Source organism: Zootermopsis nevadensis, unplaced genomic scaffold (assembly GCF_977971745.1).
Source record: "Zootermopsis nevadensis isolate Lab colony 2312 unplaced genomic scaffold, Znev_1.0 Znev_ptg000017l, whole genome shotgun sequence".
Classification (NCBI taxonomy): Eukaryota; Metazoa; Arthropoda; class Insecta; order Blattodea; family Termopsidae; genus Zootermopsis; species Zootermopsis nevadensis.
This window is the reverse complement of record NW_028259149.1, coordinates 3,264,767-3,282,888: the sequence shown is the minus strand read 5'-3', so window position 1 is coordinate 3,282,888 and position 18,122 is coordinate 3,264,767. Positions and strand designations below refer to the sequence as shown.

At 37.3% G+C, this 18,122-nt stretch overlaps 2 protein-coding genes across 4 annotated transcripts in view; one reads left to right on the top strand and one right to left on the bottom strand.

Annotated features, from left to right (window-relative positions):
* Positions 1-2,380: 2,380 nt before the first annotated feature.
* On the bottom strand, positions 2,381-11,617 carry ICA69 (islet cell autoantigen 1-like protein). Of its 3 annotated transcripts, none has more exons than XM_087350140.1 (10): positions 11,560-11,617; positions 8,447-8,721; positions 7,743-7,903; positions 7,067-7,228; positions 6,632-6,824; positions 6,039-6,147; positions 5,619-5,836; positions 4,047-4,331; positions 3,553-3,695; positions 2,381-3,274 (listed from the first exon to the last, which is right to left on the bottom strand). In XM_087350140.1, the coding sequence occupies exons 2-10, from the start codon at positions 8,625-8,627 to the stop codon at positions 3,170-3,172; spliced, it is 1,557 nt and encodes a 518-aa protein (XP_087206266.1). In that variant the 5' UTR covers positions 8,628-8,721; positions 11,560-11,617; the 3' UTR covers positions 2,381-3,169. The 3 variants fall into 3 exon arrangements, with proteins under 3 accessions (XP_087206266.1, XP_021928277.2, XP_087206265.1); XM_022072585.2 differs by lacking the exon at positions 11,560-11,617 and adding an exon at positions 8,812-9,038; XM_087350139.1 differs by lacking the exon at positions 11,560-11,617 and adding an exon at positions 8,812-9,037 and having other exon boundaries at positions 3,553-3,680.
* Positions 9,135-18,122, top strand: part of olf186-M (Ki-ras-induced actin-interacting protein-IP3R-interacting domain olf186-M) — a 42,536-nt gene continuing 33,548 nt past the window's right edge. Inside the window, exons 1-2 of the mRNA XM_087350112.1 lie at positions 9,135-9,431; positions 14,904-15,029. Coding sequence (XP_087206238.1) covers positions 15,020-15,029 — 10 coding nt within the window. The 5' untranslated portion in view covers positions 9,135-9,431; positions 14,904-15,019. The remainder of the gene's footprint in view (positions 9,432-14,903; positions 15,030-18,122) is intronic.

Below are 18,122 nucleotides of genomic sequence, written 5' to 3'. Positions count from 1 at the left end.
GGTATAAATTGACCGAAGTGTCATAGGTGCTTACTGCTGCCGTCATTGCCAGTAAGCACATCTGAAACTTTGGTAAACTTCTCCCAGACTACATGACACAACATCCCAGAAGACAGTCGTCTTAATCAATTAATTATTTCTTAATTATTGTCTTGGAGAGTACCACTTTAAATAGTGATTTTAACAAACTATATGCACAGGGTCATTATTTAAAAGTCAATATTTTGAACAACTATCAGCTTCTAAAGAATGACTCTAGTTTAGGTTCCATGCTTTTATGGAACTTAAAGATTTGTTAATGTATTTACAGAAGCCCACATTTGTACCCCGTCATGAGCTAGTTCAATCCACACCAATTCTGTGAGGTTTGTTGACTAAAATGTTTTGTACTTTTCTCATTTCCTCTGTTCATTCACCATGCCCCATTCGTCTCATTGTCCTTGATTTAATCATCTTAATAATGTTAAGTAGAGTAAGTAAATATTATTAACAACCTTGCACCGTAAAAAGGAAGATGTTTCAAAGCCTCAGACAGACCTAACAGAGCAGCGGAGGATAGGACAGAATGGAAGAGGAGAATTGAGGAGGCCATGGACCGAATACGGACTGGAGAGCCATAGAAGAAGAAGAAGAGAGTAAGTAAATTTATCCATCTGCCTATTGCTTCCTCTTTCTTAGGCTTTCATATTCCCAAAACTTTAATGACATTTTGTAACATACTGCTTTTTATTTTGAAGGGGTTTAAACTCTGCAACCAGCTCCGAGGCTGGAGGACTAACCGTTGTCCGACGTCCACTACTGTTTATTGAACATATTTGTACCTACTGCCCAAATCTGGAGACTCTCTTCAGTCTGCATCTTTAGTATATACCATGTCGTCATTTGTAGTTTTGCAGGTGTTATCAGCATTTCAGACGAACCTGTTTCCTCCATCTTCAGGTAAGCGAGTCAATCCGGGTTGTGGACCAGTTATATAGTCCTGGTAGATCAGTCAGTAGGAAATGTTGAGGGGAGTTGGCAGACATTAATGGCCCTGAAAGTGTCACTTCTATTCATCAGCATTGTGAATAAATTAGATAATGTGTTTAAGATATTTCTAAATGCTCTATATAATTGATAAAGGATTAATGTAATTATGTTTGTGGTTAGGTCTATTTTTTCTTATTTGGGATGTCTTTTTGATATATTTCAGATGCTGTTTGTATGTTATATTTTAGTCTGTCATTGCCCCACATACTGCTTACTAGGATCCGTGGGATGCATCCACATCTGTCCATCATCCAGGTGGAGTGCACAGCTACAAACTATCAGCTTTAGTATTTCACTGTGGCAGCTGCGAGTTTTAAAACCATTCATTCAGCAGGAAGCAGTCAAGGAAATTTTACGACAGAAGTAAGTGAACAGAGGTCTATTTATTTCCTCATACTTTCAAGTTTTCTGGTGATTTTTTTTTAAATGTTACTTCTTGCCGACAAATTCCCCGACACGAGTCCTGTGTGTATACTTGGGCCAACTTCCTCACTCTGCGGTGTCTGCAGTGAAAATAAAATATCTTCATTTGATGAAAGACTCTCGGGTTACAAGCCACGTCTGGTGGCTGAATGGTGAATGAACCATATCTTCTGACAACAGTTTGAGAGCAATCTCTGCTCTCATCCTCAGGGCTGCTGGGTAACGAATCCAATTCTTTGTTGCGTGCTCCCATCGGCGAACACGCAACAAAGAATCAGATTACAAATTTCATAAGATAAAAGTTTGTCCCACTATACGCCATGTAGGCGTTTGGGGTGAGAGGAGGTATAGCTCCTCTCTTCCTTGACCTCGGCACTAGATGGGGGTGAGTGGTCAGCATCACGCCCCGGCCGGCTTTACCCCCGGGAAAGGACCCCGGTACCCATTGTAGAGGAGGCTGGGTGGGCCCCAGAGCCGGTCTGGACGCAGAGGCTAGAGGAAAAATCCTCTGCCCCCGTCGGGGATCGTACCCCGGTCGTCCAGCCCGTAGCTAGTCACTATACTGACTGAGCTATCCCGGCTCACAAATTTCATAAACATGTTTAAATATGTCTGCAGGCACCCTGATTCTTATGATTCAGTGGATTAGATTTTTGGTACTTGTGGGTTATCGGGACACATCACTTTAAAAATAGGTTAGGTTAGGTTAATGTGTGTGGACAACAATAAATAAGTGAACGAACTAACAGATAACAACAACCCTAACCTAACCTATTTTTAAAGCAATATGTCCCGATAACCCACAAGTACCGATTTTTTTAATTGTTCACATATTGAAATTACTGGAACTGGTAAATCATGTCCATAAAATATATATATATTCCTTGTGGAGGAAAACTAATGTAAAAAAGAACGTCTTTGTCATATATCGAGTAAATATTCCCTTGTTTATTATACGTTTCTGGCAGTTTACATAAACGAGAATATCAATCGTCCATTAAACACACTGATTTAAAATAAAAAATTAGGTACTTACACAAAATAATGCTAACAGGTTTAATTCTTTTTAAAAACATTTTATGCTTCAAGTGCAGACAAAATATATAATAAAGGTACATACAAGCATTTGGTAAACTAAATCAACGGACCACAGAAACTATGGCATTTGTTTTACTTTTTCAAATTATAGATATGGCAACTTAATTTGCTTTCTTGCCATCTTTTCAAAAACATTTCAAATACTATTATTTATACCATAAATAAACACAATAAATAATATCAAATTTCTTTTAGAAGTGACGTTAGGAAATCATTTGACTATTTCATTGTCAAAACCTGATTCATCAGGTTCTCCTTTTGACTAGAGTGCAGTTTCGGATGATACGAACAATACAAATATAACTTTCAAACACGACAAGCGAGCAACGTGCAGTGATATTAAATACTGACAACGTAAATATGATACTAGTAAGTTTTTATAGAAATATAAATTGGAATGCCATCTCAGTGATGATACAGTGCAGACGTAAAAAGTAAACACGAATAAATAATTTTCACACTAAAATAGTTTATGCAGTATTCCAGTTATGGAAAATACGCATTTCCCCGTATAATGTGTCGTACAATAAACGGATCTCTCCTCAATCGAATATATACAAGTGTAAAAAACAAATTCTGGAATATTCCTATGTGACTTCGGCTTGGCACGGATTGGTTCTCAGCAGTTTCTGTCTTCTGCGCCTGGCACGGTGCGACCAACAGCATCTGGGTCGGCAAGAGGATCTAGATCTGCGAAGAGGTCAAACCAGGCAGCACGCTTGTCCTGAAAAAGTAAGAAACTATTACACCAACTGGGTGTTTGCAGTTCTGATATCAAAACAAGAACGGCAAATGAATACCAAGTGATGGCACTGAAAGATGCGTATCTTTATGCACGACACCTGTCCGTTGTTTAGGTATACGGAATAAATTATGGTACTCGCAGTCTGACGACAAAATCAACAGGTGGTTTCCAAAATTTTTCTTTTGAAATGCACATGAAAAGTTGCAGGCATCACTGTGCCAGGCCGATGTATTGGAACCTGTGCAGCTGAAGTGTACCTTATTGTTATTCATGCGTGCCGGAGTATTTCCTGCATTCTTTGATGCAGGAGGCATCTGCGGCTGACGCTGGGTGACTCCTGTCGGTCCAGTAGTGACGGGACACTCTGCCCCATCTCCCGATGTATCTGCGGACAATTTACCTTATTGAACAAGAAGAAGAATGTAGTCAACATCTGAATTCAGCCCTTATATGCCACACTAAATAAATGTTACTGCATAATTTTATGCACTTTTATAATATTTTGAGATATATTTCAAGAATAAAGCTCGAGCTTGGAAGCTTTGCGAAGTTTCTACGAAAGCTCATCTCAGACACCATCAAAATTTACAAAGTATTTTTCATTCTCTGTCTGGTTTTGACTTCAAACAAAATTCAATTTGATGACGGTCACAGGACATGTATAAATTTGAATTTCCTTGGCACAGGTTTAATGAATTTAATCATATTTTTCAGCATGCTGAGTAAAACACTTCTAAAAATAAGAACATACTTGTTGCGTGCAGTGCTGTGAATTGATCCAAAAGCTGCGAAGGAAGGAACGATGAAGTTGAATCTTGAGCAACTGTCTCCTGGTCACCAATGCAGTTATCATTTCCTCCGCCAAACACTGCTTCCCACTGAGGAACAGAGTTTATAACCTGTCCAGTTTCGCCACTTTGCGTACCAAACACTGCTTCCCAATGAGGGCTAAACACTGCATCTGCACTGCTCAGGATTTCATTCAACAACGTAAAGTCATCTTCGCTGCTTGTTAGTAGGTCCAGGCCTGTAGTAGCTGGTTAAAATTAGAATAGGTTACAGGTTACTTAATAATCCATTTCATATTAATGGTGTTCAAATTTTGTTTCATCAGTCCAATCAATTTTGTTTGGTTGTTAGATTCGCAACTATGAGAACTTCTGATCATATACTAAAACTATAATGATAATTTCATAATTCAAAACACTATTTTATCTAGATTTCTTCTTCGATCCAAAAGGTGGCAGACAGTGAAAAGGGAATTTATCATATATCAGAAGTTAATTGTCGCCATACCTCTAGCTATCATCTCAATACACCACTGATAATGGCAGAGGCTTAATGTGGTTCCCAAAACAGTTAACGCACTACTCTCTAAATCAGAATGTGGTCTTCGGTCATTTAATTGCAATAATTTCAACTCCACAGGTTATACATTATTGACAACTGTGAACGATGAATTGTTAAGGATGTGGAAGGAAGCAGTTGTGGCTGATTTTAAGATACAATCCCAATAATTGCCTGGAAAAGGGACTCAGCTGTGATCATTGGTGAATCCCTACAACTCTTTGACAAAACAGAATATGAACAACAGGTTTTATACAGAGGCTTTGTATTTTACGAAATGTGAGTATAAATTCTCTGGTAAATACGGAGGTTCGACGCGACTAATATCACACCCTGCCATTAGCCATTATCCTGAGCCAGTTTCATCCCTCTCATCCTCAACTTATTTTTACCAATATCAATCTTGACATTCTATCTTTGTGGTTGTACCGCCTACCTGCTTTCCAGCTTTCAAAACTGTAATTCTCCATTTCTTGTTTTCCCGATCTGGGCTACTGATACAGTTCATCACAACCTCGTTTTATTACTTAATTACCTCATTTTAATACTAGTGACCCATACAGCCCCAGTATAATTTTACGTATGTCAGATTTTACTACACGAATCTGCATTTGTCATATTTTAATAGTAGAGTCAGTAAAAATAATGTAACATCAGCACGTATCTTATATACCCTAATTTACAGTGGTATTTTTTTAAAAAAATAACTGATGAATACAGTAAATAATTTTATTTTTTAAAAAAATAGTGGATCAAATCCTTACAATAAGATCCACGCAACACACCGATAACTGTGCGAGGATGGCAGCCATGTAAGTAGTTTGCTTACCTGCAAACGTAAATTTTTGCAATTTGAAATTTACACATTTTCGGGGGGGTTTTACATACCCAGGTGGGGTATGTGTAGAATACACTTGGGGCTAATACAGGTTAAATAGCCTAACATGTGTGAAAATGATGAGTATTCTTGACATACATTTTTCACCAGTTGGTGCTGCTGTTGCAGATTGCATTAGAGTAGCGTCTGTTCTTAAATCCAGCAAATGGTCTGATTTCTGCAGTTCTTGAAGCTGAGGTTGCTGTTCAGGCGCTGACAGAAGATTTTTGAGACTCGGTTTATCTTCCGACTTTGTGGCTTCAGTATTCGCCGTCTCTGTTTCTGTGTCACGATACTCCGGATCGAAAAAGATAAGTCTGTAAAGCAAAAGATGGTATGGACTGTAAATGGGAAGGACGTGTCTGATATGAGACGACTGTTTATACATTAGTAGGTGCTTTGTGAGGAGGAGAGCGAACTATGGCTGGTGAAAACAAAGTACAGATATCCTCAATTAAGTCTTGTACAAGAGTACACAAAACGCAGATTACAATTCAACAAATTCAATGCTCTGTTTACTTGTCTTTATCAATCTGAGATGGAATTTCCTCCTCTTGTTGCTGCTCTGCAAGTTTTGTTGCTGGTTCTGCTAATTCCTTCACGACACAAAAGTCATACTGCTGATAGCCTGAAAACAAAAAATACGAGGGGTTTTTGTAGACTATGCAGATATCTCAATAAAGAGCGGAACTGAGAGAAGATCAACAGCTGCACGCGTTCATGCGTAAAAGATTTTACTGATCGCAACTTTCTGCATATTTAACATTTATTTAAAAAAATTAATTTATTAAGAGGTGATTAATGATTTGACTCCATGATAATGGGACCTGAGTATCTGATAGTGATTCAGCTGGTCAAGAGATTTCCCTTAAATTTTAAGGAACTCTGAAGATTTGTGTTCACAAAATCCCAGTTTTAGATCCTGTCTTGAAACAACCAACTTTTTAATATTTTCATTTTTACAGTCATTGCTGGAGAAAAGGCAAAGTCTGGACATGGCCTCGCCTCCTTCTACTGCTCGGAGCTTTACCACCGCTCCCCCATACATTTCCGTGGTATATACGTTTATGAATAATCGATCTCTTGAAAATACTTTGTTTTTGTATTCATACCTTTGAAGCTGTTAGCTATGGTAGTAAAAGTGTTTGCAGTCTTTTCTGCGAACTGAAGAAGTGAATTCTGGTACAGAATGAGAGCATGAGAGAACATGTTACATCGTGCTGCAGCCAGAAGGTCCACCTTTTGAAGGCAGTCCAACTTTAATTGGTCAAAGCAAGCTTTACTTCGGCGTACCTGACCTTGAACCTGAAACAAGTATTGGACCTGCCACATTCTAAAGAAATAAAAATGTACAAAAACTAAAAATCATAATTTTATGGAACTCTAAGGTTCAATACACCATAATTATATAGGGTATATTGAACACTGTTTGAATTATATTTAATATACATTGTGTTTGGAATAACGTCAAGAATATTTGAAGAACTGTCGACGTAAACCGTACAAGAAAAACGACAAGACGGAGAGAAATATTATTATTGAATTACCTTCCTAAATCGTTCCAGTTGCTTATAAGTATCGGGGTCTAGTTCCTGTGAAACATTTTTCATCCAACTTAATGAGGCACGGTATTCAGTGCGAACTTTCTCCATGTTATTGACGTTCTGCAATGTATCTTCAATAGCACGAAGTCGGAATGTATCCACTTCCTGCAGTGAACATGTAACATCAATTGTTGCATCGTAAAACATAGCGCATTACAGTATATCTTTAAAAAAAAAAGAGGTGGCTTGTTACTGTAACTTGCTTGAAGTTTTAACATAATAATACTATTTTCCAATGGCTATCTTCATGTTTTTATATCTGGAGGTATTTTGTTATATTTCTTGACTAAAACCAGTTTTGACAAAAGCTTTGGTTTGTTTTAATGTATTTTAAATATGTTTGCTTTGGAACTAGCAACCTTAAACAGAACAAGGATTCGGCAAATATTATGGTACAAGACGTAGTAAATACAAATGTTCCATCATTATTGAACATGAATCACAAACTGTGTGTTTTTTGTTATCTGTTATGTTCATAAATTCTTGGCTTCCTCAGAGCATGAAGATATATTAAATTTATTCCTGATCTATTTATGTACAGATAACAAGACTTATATTTGTTGCAGATAATCATGTTTCACGCCTTTTGTCAACTCCACGTCATGTCACAGATCTGTACCTGATAGAGTCGGAGCAGAGGAACTCTTAGAGTCAGTCGCTGCTGTCCAGAATAAGACAGCGACTTTCCCACTACTGTCATCATCTTTCCCGCACGTGTTTTGTCACTCTTGCCTGATTCCTTAAGAAACCTGCCCATAGCATTTTCTTCTTGTGCTAAATCTGTACACCCATAAACAAACTTACGTAAGACTACATGTGATTACAATAACCTTTATAATTTATCTGTAAGTTTGCAAAATATTTAATGATACTAGATCAGCTGTAGGTTATGGGTGCCACAGACAGTGAAAAAAAAATCAATTGTGGGGTGTTTAAATATTACCTCAGTTCTTCTGGACTGTGACACCCTGTGGTCTTTTAGGTTGTCATCAGTGTCTTGGAGGAATGTACCTTGAAGATGGATGTGACATACGTATTCTTGTGCATAACAACCCAGAAGACCAAAAACACTAATCCCCTCAATGTCAGATTTATGCACTAATTCTGGGGTACATCAAAAGTAAATAAACACAATGCAAAATTGAATTGGTAACATGGTCATGCCTGTCCTATATTGGCACCACAGATAAAATGTGATATGGGTAGACCTGAAATCATACAGAGGAAGTGTCAAGTCTGCCAAAACTTTCTGATCCAACCAAATTATCATTGTGTGTGAAATTTTTGGGCTGTAGTATGGGAAAATGTTTTGAGAATTCTTACTGCATAGTCGCTCCTGATATTTGTCAATGATGCGCTGCAAATCCAGGCAGCTGTCTTGAATAGAATGGAAGAGCTCCAATTTTGCATCCAATTCAGCATCAGATGCTACAATACAGTCATCATCCTTCTTTCCCAGTTTCCGAAATACAGTTTGTTTCGTTACCCAGTAATGGTGTTGCATTTTTGTAATAGTGGATTTGTTGGCATTCACATTACCACGCTCTTCCACCCAACGATCATAAGCTGTACCACTGTACCCATCATTTGCACGATTGCTGCAATACATGATATTATAGAACAAATTAAAATAATCGAATTAGCACCGCAACATATCGTACCACGTAATCAAACTAAAGAATACTTACTACCCATTCATGTTTTATTCCTTTCAGAACAGTTATCAATACTGCTAAACCTGGCACTGCTGAAATTAAGGCAACACATAAACGACCATGTAATTTGTCACTACGTTGATAAGTTATTCAATTTCAAAGAATCGATTTTAATAAATTTATCCCTTTAATCTCTTCACATAACATTCTACTAACTCCATATTGATAGCCCCTCCCCCATTTCCATCAGTTTCTATTCTGTGATCATGGCCAACTTCGTGAACAACGTTTTATGGCCAACTTTAATCATACACAGATTTGTTAGCTATGTTGTTTAAATTGGAATATCGCTTTCTTAAGGTTATAATATTTAAAAATATTTGTTAATAAATAACCAGTTATTAGTTATTTTTGATTGCAATAGAGTACTGAAAAATAGTTTTATTCCTGTTCGTAAATGGTTGGCAGGAAAGCGTAAAGGCACGTAAGTTACCTGCACTGACTGGCAGGAAGTGGGGAAGTGTAGTTATCAAATATGATGTGGTATGTTGCTTTCGGGAAAGTAACTTGTATGTACGTGAGAAAGTGACATAGATGTGGAAATGAGGAGCAGAAGAAATAACTGTTGAAAGTCAACAGGGACCTTAAGACAAGTAAGTATGAGAGATTATTTATGCCACAATTGACAAACATGTGTCTGATCGTATTCGAATTTTCTACGGCATTGAATCCATGGAACAGTATATTGATTCGAAAAATATGAACGTATAAAATCATGGAGACCGAAAATATTGTAACTGAAATCTGCTTTGTCCAGTAGCCTTGTAATTGTATCTTATATGAGCATCTGAACTCTTATTGAGAGTTACCAGTAGAATGTATTATCTGACAGTTCATTGTCATAATTCTTTACTTGCTCTGTGTTAAGAAAGCTAATTACAGTTTTATGTCTAATGACAAAAATTGCATTTTTAAACCCAGAAGGATATAGGTTGACACACGACAATATAACAAAAACAACCGAGTTTATGAATCACGTTTTCTGTGATCTTAAGCTAACTGACTTTAAAATAACCACAGAGATGTATGATATAATTTTGAAGTCATTTCAATACTTACTGCATATTGGTTACACCATTTACTTAAGCACTCTTTTCATTGGTGATACCTTGTCATATTTATACCAAAATATGTCAATAAGTACTGTTTAAAATGACTTCTGTTCTGCTTCTAAGGCACTGCAGTGTACTTGGAGTCACCATAGTTTGTATATTTTGTTTATTCCTATAGTAGTAAGTTATTTTACTTTGGTGTTACAGAATGGTGTTTTAATCAGTATGAATTTGTAAATGAAACTGTGTTGGTGTAGGTTTAAGGATTTTTAACTGGTGCAAAATTAATTAAACATTTTGAATGTTTGGCATGTTGTGTATTAGTTGTCAGTAAAAACAGGATTTTTGTCACCATCATGTTGTATTACTCAGGTATCTTGTTGTAATGTATGATTGTTCATATTTAGTTAATACACAAAGAGCACAAAAACAATTAATTAATTAAGTCTTAGGATTTATAAGAGTTTAAATTGGAGTTCATGATTATTTATATCATAATGTTTACGGTATGAGGCCAGAGACATCTTTTGCAGAAGCGTTAGTAATATGGAATAAACATGAATTCTGTAAATAATTTTCAGAGCTGTGCACACAAACTGTGAAGTGTGTCCATGATTGATGTTTGTGTCATTATAAACATTGTGAATTTTGTAGAGTTGTTATATAGAGTGATCAAAAAGTCATGCAATCCATTCGTGACACATAATGTGTTTGTTAAAAATTAATTGCATTCAAATCACAAAAAAAAAAGTGGCCGGAAATGGTTCACCAGACAAGATATTGTCGATTTGTTTAGGATAGGAGAATCGAGAAATGTACTCCGAAACTTATTCTGGCAAGTTAAGTAAGAACAAGATGTCAAGTAGTGTTTGGCAATAAACTCTCGTTGCACTCGAGAAAAAGACATCCCTGCACTTCGATTTTTGAAAGACAACTGGCACAGGTAGGTTACAACATGACATAACCTGCGTAGACTCTTGTATAGTCACAGCTACATCGTGTGTTTATTAATCCAGTCAAATTTTACTGAATTGTAACCACCAATGAATATTTTAAAATGGGTTTCATGACCTTTTGACCATTCTATATATTTAAGGTTGTCTTGTATGTTATTTTGTAATATTTGAAGCAGAATTTAATATCACAGTTATTTTAAGTATGGAATCAGAGAAAATATAATTTTTTATGGTAGAAAGTGCACACGTCCTTGAACTTTAATAACTGAGAAGAAGAAGGCATATGATCTTGAAATTCTGATCAAGAAATAATACAGCATAGCTTAATTAAATAGATTAAGTAAAAAAAATGACCAGAACATATTCATTTTAATTGCATTAAAAGTATTATATTTATATCTGGTTGTCCCATTGCTATCAGTGTACGAGAGCTGTGTTTCTTCAAGATATTAGAAATTTGCAAATGCACCTCATTTTAAATTCTACCCTAGAATGGAAATTTTTGTTAAAGCTGCAGATCCATAAACTAACACTGTCACCAAAAGATCCCCTTCTCACCAAAATTCAACATTAGGATTGCAGAAAGTAGGAATTTTAAATGCTTCTTGATTTCAACTGCTTTTGAATCTGACGTAAATACGTCTCTCTAATGAAATGTAATGTAATAATTCTTATGTAAGATAAGTACTTGTGATATTCTAACACGTTTTTACCAGAACAATATTATCTACTCTATGACGCACTTCTTCTACAAGCGAATCACAGCTCAGCTCTTTCCGCAATAACGAAAGCGGATTGTTGACGGCAATAATGTGACACAACAATGCCGAGTAAACAGATGACGTTTCTTAGGTAACATAACAATGCACGCAAGCTGATCATTGTTGTCGGTCCATATTTACACATTGTTGATATAGATCTTACACGTTTTCGTTTCACTTTTTTGCCGAATGACCCTTCCGTATAGACGTATTTACGTCGAAAAAGCGTTTCAGTTCAAGATTAACACAGTTTGATAATATTTAAGATCCAGCGAATGATTCATTGATATTTACATTTATTTGACACTAGTAAAATGTGTTTTGGTAGACTTTAGAGATAAAATGAGTTAGAATTTCTTTAGCCGTTATTCCGGTCCTGTAGTTACGATAAGAAATTAGCTCGGAACTGTGCACTGGCCATCGTCTCTCTCCTCTGCACTAATTAGTTCAGACTTAATTGTTTTTCTGCCACGAGTACCATCGCCCATCTAAGAGTGATGTAATGCTGTATTGTATCATTTGTCAGATTGTGTTTTGGAAAGCTTCGTTATGTTAATTAATGTTATAAAATAAAATAAAAATTAGTGACGTATTAGACAGACCTGAAGGATTTTGATTCAGTGAGATCTATGAAAATCTATACTCAGGGAGACATCGATATATTAAATGTCGCTTTACTTTCTGTAATGTTTCAGATCACGTGGTTAATATTGTATTTGTGCCAGGTTGTGGGAGGACCCGCTGGCTCAAGGACGTTGTATATAAGAATTAGGCCCATTACCAAGTTGCACATTAGGAATCTGTTAATTACTTATGTATGAGATTAATCATTTTAGCTTTAATTCTTACAGATGCTTATGTAAAGGACTGAGATTTCAATCTGCTCTTATACTTTCATAATTAATTTTGAATTTAAATTTAACAGTGGTGTTTATTTCTGTCAGTTTGATTATGTTTGGCTCTTTACACGCTGTGCATGAGTAAAAATATTGGGTCCTTTGGTCTGGACTGTCGTGCCGTCTATCAGTACAGGTAGCCCTCGATTTACGCCGGCATAAACGGAATCGGCGTAAATTGAAACTCTTTTATAATGTAAATCAATGGGAAGTCAATGACATGCGTTCCCAGCACCCAAACATTGACGAGTAATATAATGGCATTACATTTAAAGCTCTGAAATAACGTAAATAAAATAAAGGGAATTTAAAAAATATATTTTATACACTTCGGCAATTCGTTGGTCCCGCGATTGACTGAGATTCTTTCATGTGATTGATGTGTACAGTCATCTCTGCTGTTATGCCGTAGTTGCATTCATGTAAGACGCCGACTTATAGAAAATCGCGTAGTAAAAATAACCCCGGTACCTCCGCAGAGATTAAATTAATCCTTTGAAAGTTTAAAGTGCCAGGAATGATATTGCATAAGAGCAAACTCGCATATGCAAAATTTTGCGTTTTACAAACAGCTTTTACCGATTCATCGATCTCATTGGAGCAAATTCGCGTTAACGAAACATACGTAACTGCAGAGATGACTGTATTTATAATGTTTATTGAAAATCAGCGATGTAAGAATTACGATTTAGTATAAGATACATTGTAAAACGTTATAAATTATAGTAAAATATATTTTTTCACTTTTTGACTTGCTGGTTTCAAAATCGGCGTTATTCTGAATCGGCGCAAATTGAACCGGCGCAAATCGAGGGCTACCTGTACATAATCCACTTCTAGCTAAAAGGTTATTTTTTTTTTAAAATGTCATTCTTGGCTTAGCGTATCGAAGAATTCATGTCTTATTCGTCTTTCCAGGTGATATTTGAGAGTTAAAATAGGCCTCTTTATAGTAGTCCATAAGTTTTAATTGTCATGACACGAAGTAATGTAAAATAAGTAGATTTTTATGAAATGATCGAGTGAAATCTGACTGTTTGTCAAAGTAGCGCAACTGAAGTGATGTTAAAGGTGTTTGTGGCTTTTCAAGAACGTGATACATTACTGTGAAAATATGCTAACAGAAGAAGGTTTCTTTAAAAATCTAAGCATGGGGAGGGCTACATTTCAGTTTCTTGCTTTCGTCTTTTCATCTGTAGGAAGTCATGAAGCAGGGTTCTTTTAGATAGGCAGAGAGATTGCCAGGATCTTTGTAGCGCAAGAAAGTTGTCAAGTGTTGTAAAACTTGCATGCTGTTCATTGTTTCTTGTTGTCGGTTTACGAGATTTTATTCCGTGTTCGATGTTATACGGAGTAAACACAGCACGAAAGCCTTCAGCCACAGGAGGTTTCGAGAGTAGTGTTAAGTCGTGTGGTTCTAATTAAGCATGTACTGAGCTTCAAAGCAAAATTTCTTTCTTTCATTAAAAATACATCGCTTAAAATTGGAGAAGATACTGCTTTTATGAGTTGCCTTTTAAATCTCGTAACAATGTCAGTTTGGAAGTCAAAGCCTGAGTCTAATTAATGCATGACTGACACAAGATCTTCCTTGAAAAGCTGATGGTTACTCAGGTAGTCAAGAATGCCCCCCCCCCCACTTTTATGGAACCCAAAGGTTTATCACTTCATTAACAAAATCGAATCATATATTGAGAATACTAAATCTAGTCGAGATCTTCACGCCTTACTGCCGTAAGATGCGCTTTAATATTATCGTCTCTTCTTCATCTTAGTTTCACAAGTGTTCTTTTTTCCCTTCAGGTTATATAAAATAAATTGAATACATATTTCTGATCGCTCCGTTGCTTGCTACATGCTTAGCCTATTAAATTTTCCTTGTTTTTGATCGCTTTAGTAATATTTGGTGAGGAGTACGATTTATGAAGCTCCGTGTATTTTTACGACCTTATGTTGATTTCTCTGTCTTATATTCAAATATCCTCCCAAATCCCTCAATCTGTCATTGTCTTCAAATAAAGAAATAATTATTGTTCACCCGTTTCGTTCTTAATTTCGTAGTCATACCGAAAGCTGCTACAAATAGTAAGATTGTAAACGTAATTCTTTTATCCCCACTTTGCTCACGCGTTGGGTTGACAATTGTCGTCTCTCTGAAATGTTTCAGTAAGATAATGAGTCTTTCTGAGGCCGGCGACGCGAACCGCGCAACACGATCATTTACGTCGAGGCCCCTCGGAGGTTTGCTGCTAACTCAGACTGAGCAGTACGTGTGGCTGTTGTTACCAGGGGAAAATTACATTTCAAGTAAAAATACTTGTGCGGTGGCTGTGGCTGTCGGTGGCATGTTTGCGGTGGAAATATGTCTTTATGTCGATGTTGTGTTTTTGTTTTTGCAAGCTGTGGAGAGAGATGGATGGAAAGGCTGTGGACAGCGGTACGTCGAATGGTTGGTGTTGATTGGTGGGAATGAGACAGGGTAATCAGTCTCGGTGTATAATTGCACGGGGGAAATAATGGACACAGGTAAACGAATATGATTACTACACCCTTATACTCTTGGAGTGACCACAGCTCTGTGTGTGTTTGTTTCTGTCTGTGCTTTAGCACCATCTTCTTCTCACTGTCTTCACTTCTTGCTTCACTGTTTTTGTCTCTCGTACTAACAATGGACGGCGAACACCAGTACAAATTTATTTCCCCTTCAGATTTTTAGCTTGTGTGTTGAATATCTGCTTTTTAATTGTTGTGCATGCCACTGTCATCTACCCTGTGTGCATTTTGCATCCGAAAACCTCGAATCATGAATGTCGTTAAGATTTAAATTTGTAAATAAGACCTCGAAGCCCGTCCTATAATTAAGATTTTCCTTACAGCGTTCTGAAAATGTATTTTATTCCGCTACAGAAAATCTAATACGTATACTTTGTTCTGTGTCGTTTTTGTTGCGTACTTAGAGGTAAATAATACTTCAGTTTTCCAGTAGTGCTGTTGAACTGCATGCTCTGTGGTAGGTAAAATATAGAAATCCATCCTATGTGTCTCAAATCACAGCAGCAGTGCGGATAGTTAATTTGAAGGCAGGCGTTTGCACTGTTTGTTGTACAGCCACTGTTCTATACTTGCTGTTTTTTTGGAACGATTACGTAATCGAAGGTGTTTTGATTCTGACTTGCCTTAAAATGTGCGATTCTGTTCCAAACCTGAATTTTCAACTGGTTTTATTCTATTTGCAATAAAATTTCCTGCATAAAGAACAGACTGACACAAATGTACCTTAAGGGATCTGACGTGTTCTTAGATTGTGTCCCGACTGCTGGGTTGTGACTCCTGTGAACTAGCAGGTAGATACAAGTGCTTCGGAGGAATGCGCTGCTTCCATCTTCAGGACCGATATTTTTTATCCTGTTGAATGTGAATAGTTTTGTGACTTCATTCTTCGCAATTGTGAGGCTATTTTATTTAATTCTTAATATTATAATTTTGATGTAAAGCGGGAATACAGTAGACCATGTAAGCGTCTCTAAACCCACCAGTGCTGGTCCTGAATTCGTGTAGGTGACCCAGAGATGAAGGAGCACGCTTTCTTAGACTCGGAACTTGACGAAACGTCGGCAAATTTCTACCGGACTACACGGCGTAGCATCCCAGAAGGCAGCAATCTTCTGTGTGTTGCCTTCAGTGGTGAATATTTCGCTCTTTTTTGTGTAAAAGCCGGGTGAACGGCGGAGTGAGGACGCTTTGCTGCAAATGTGCTAACATTTGAAAACTGACTTACATTGTTATTCGTAAGATATACCCGCCCACAACCCATGCACTGTGTGATTATTTGTAAAACGAACGTATTCCTCATTGTTGTACGTAAGATTTTGAAAATGCGAAATCCATTTTGTAAATGTCTGTTTATTTTAGCAGGAATGTTTCACTGTAAGTGTAATACAGAAGTTGAAGGTTTGTATTATTGAGGATGTCATTGTTGCGGAAAAAAGGCAGTGCGATCTGAAAACCTGATACGATGTGACCATCGATCTCTTTTGTATTTATTACTGTGTGCATACGTGTTGATAACAGTTTTTATCGTAGTTTTATGACCTTCGTATCTTATGTATTGTCTATTTAACCATGATATCCATAACTAATATAATATAGCATCCAGCGAAAAGGTGATTGATGAATAATGAATCGGAAAATATGCGGAAGGAAGCGATCTCGCCAAAATTCATTGTTGTAACCTGGATTTGATTTTTTTTTTTTTTTTGGGAGGGGGGTTGAGGAAAAATATGAACAACCCGGATAATCGATGTCCTGGCCGAGATTTGAGTCCGAGACTTTTCGAATAGAAGCAGAAATTCTAATCGCTCGATCCGGACGTTCGGAGACTAGTAGTATGTTTTGAGCTGTGCGTGTCTCAGTACAACATGATCAGCTATGTCGCCCATCCACAGTGTAATTATGTGTTCATTCGTAGTGCAGTCAGCGCTTTTGGAGGAACGTACTGCCTCCATCGTCTGTCCTTAAGATTCTGTACATTCTGAAATCTACCCATGGCGTTACAAGCCAAAGACCAACACCGACATTTGCACCGCCACGAGAACCTCCAATTTCAGACCCTGTCCACACCAGCAGAGTCCTCGTTAAGAAGCTGCTAGTGCCCTCAGGGCGTCAGAAAATCTCCCCCCCCCCCTATGGAAATCGAAGGTTCATTACCGCGTTTACAAGAGCCCGCCACCGGTCCCTGTCATAAATCATGTGAACCCGATCCACACTCCCAAACTCAGTTTACATACGATCCATTTTAATAATATCCTCCCATGTATATCTAGTGATCGCTTCCTATCAGGTTTTCCGACCAAAATTTTGTACCCAATTCTTATCTCTCCCATACATTCGTTGATTTGATGACCCTAAAAATATTTGGTGAAGTTTACGAAGTATGGAGCTCTTCATTACGTGATTTTCTCCAGCCTCCTGTCACTTCAACCCTCTTTAGTCCAAATATTACACACGTTCGTTATCAATAATTAAACTGCAAATAACCTTTTAGATAACCTTTAAGTCACTTTACCATGTTTTTATTAGTGCTTGTTTATTTATTTTTCTATTATCTGTTCTATTTCTGTTATCATTGTGGTTCAGACTAAGAATAAATGTTGACAAAAGCTGGATGAAGTCAGAGGGCATCCACGCGAGGCTCGCCGATCATGCGTGGACCATCCCTAAGTTGAAGTACGTACGCCCCTGATGTCGAAACGAACGAAAGCTTACACAGTTCGGGTCAAACCATACTCTGACACAGAGCCCAGAGTCTTAAGACGCGTTTGAACACGAAAGCAGTCGCTGGCCAGTCACTCAGCGTCCATCACATTGACTTTTGCCCCGTGGCGTGACCTGTAACAACTAACCCTGATTTTGCCATCAACCAATAATAATGCTTCACTAATAATGAGCGTAAGTATCGGGAAGTTTCCTCTTGGAATCGAGCGAAACTAGTGTGTCTTTGAGGAGTCTGGAATAAGGCGTCTCCAGTCTGAATTTAAGTGTCTTGTGTATCGTGGACGTTTTCATGTGTGCATATAAGGCTGTCGCTTTGTGGAGTGTGTTACTGTCAATAGGCTCTAG

Excerpts from the sequence above, each read along its gene's own strand:
- ICA69 (XM_022072585.2), bottom strand. Across the intron at positions 5,837-6,038 it reads TCTCAGATTGATAAAGACAA|ACTTATCTTTTTCGATCCGG; the intron begins GTAAACAGAGCA and ends TTTGCTTTACAG. Across the intron at positions 3,275-3,552 it reads CACGCATGAATAACAATAAG|GACAAGCGTGCTGCCTGGTT; the intron begins GTACACTTCAGC and ends TTACTTTTTCAG.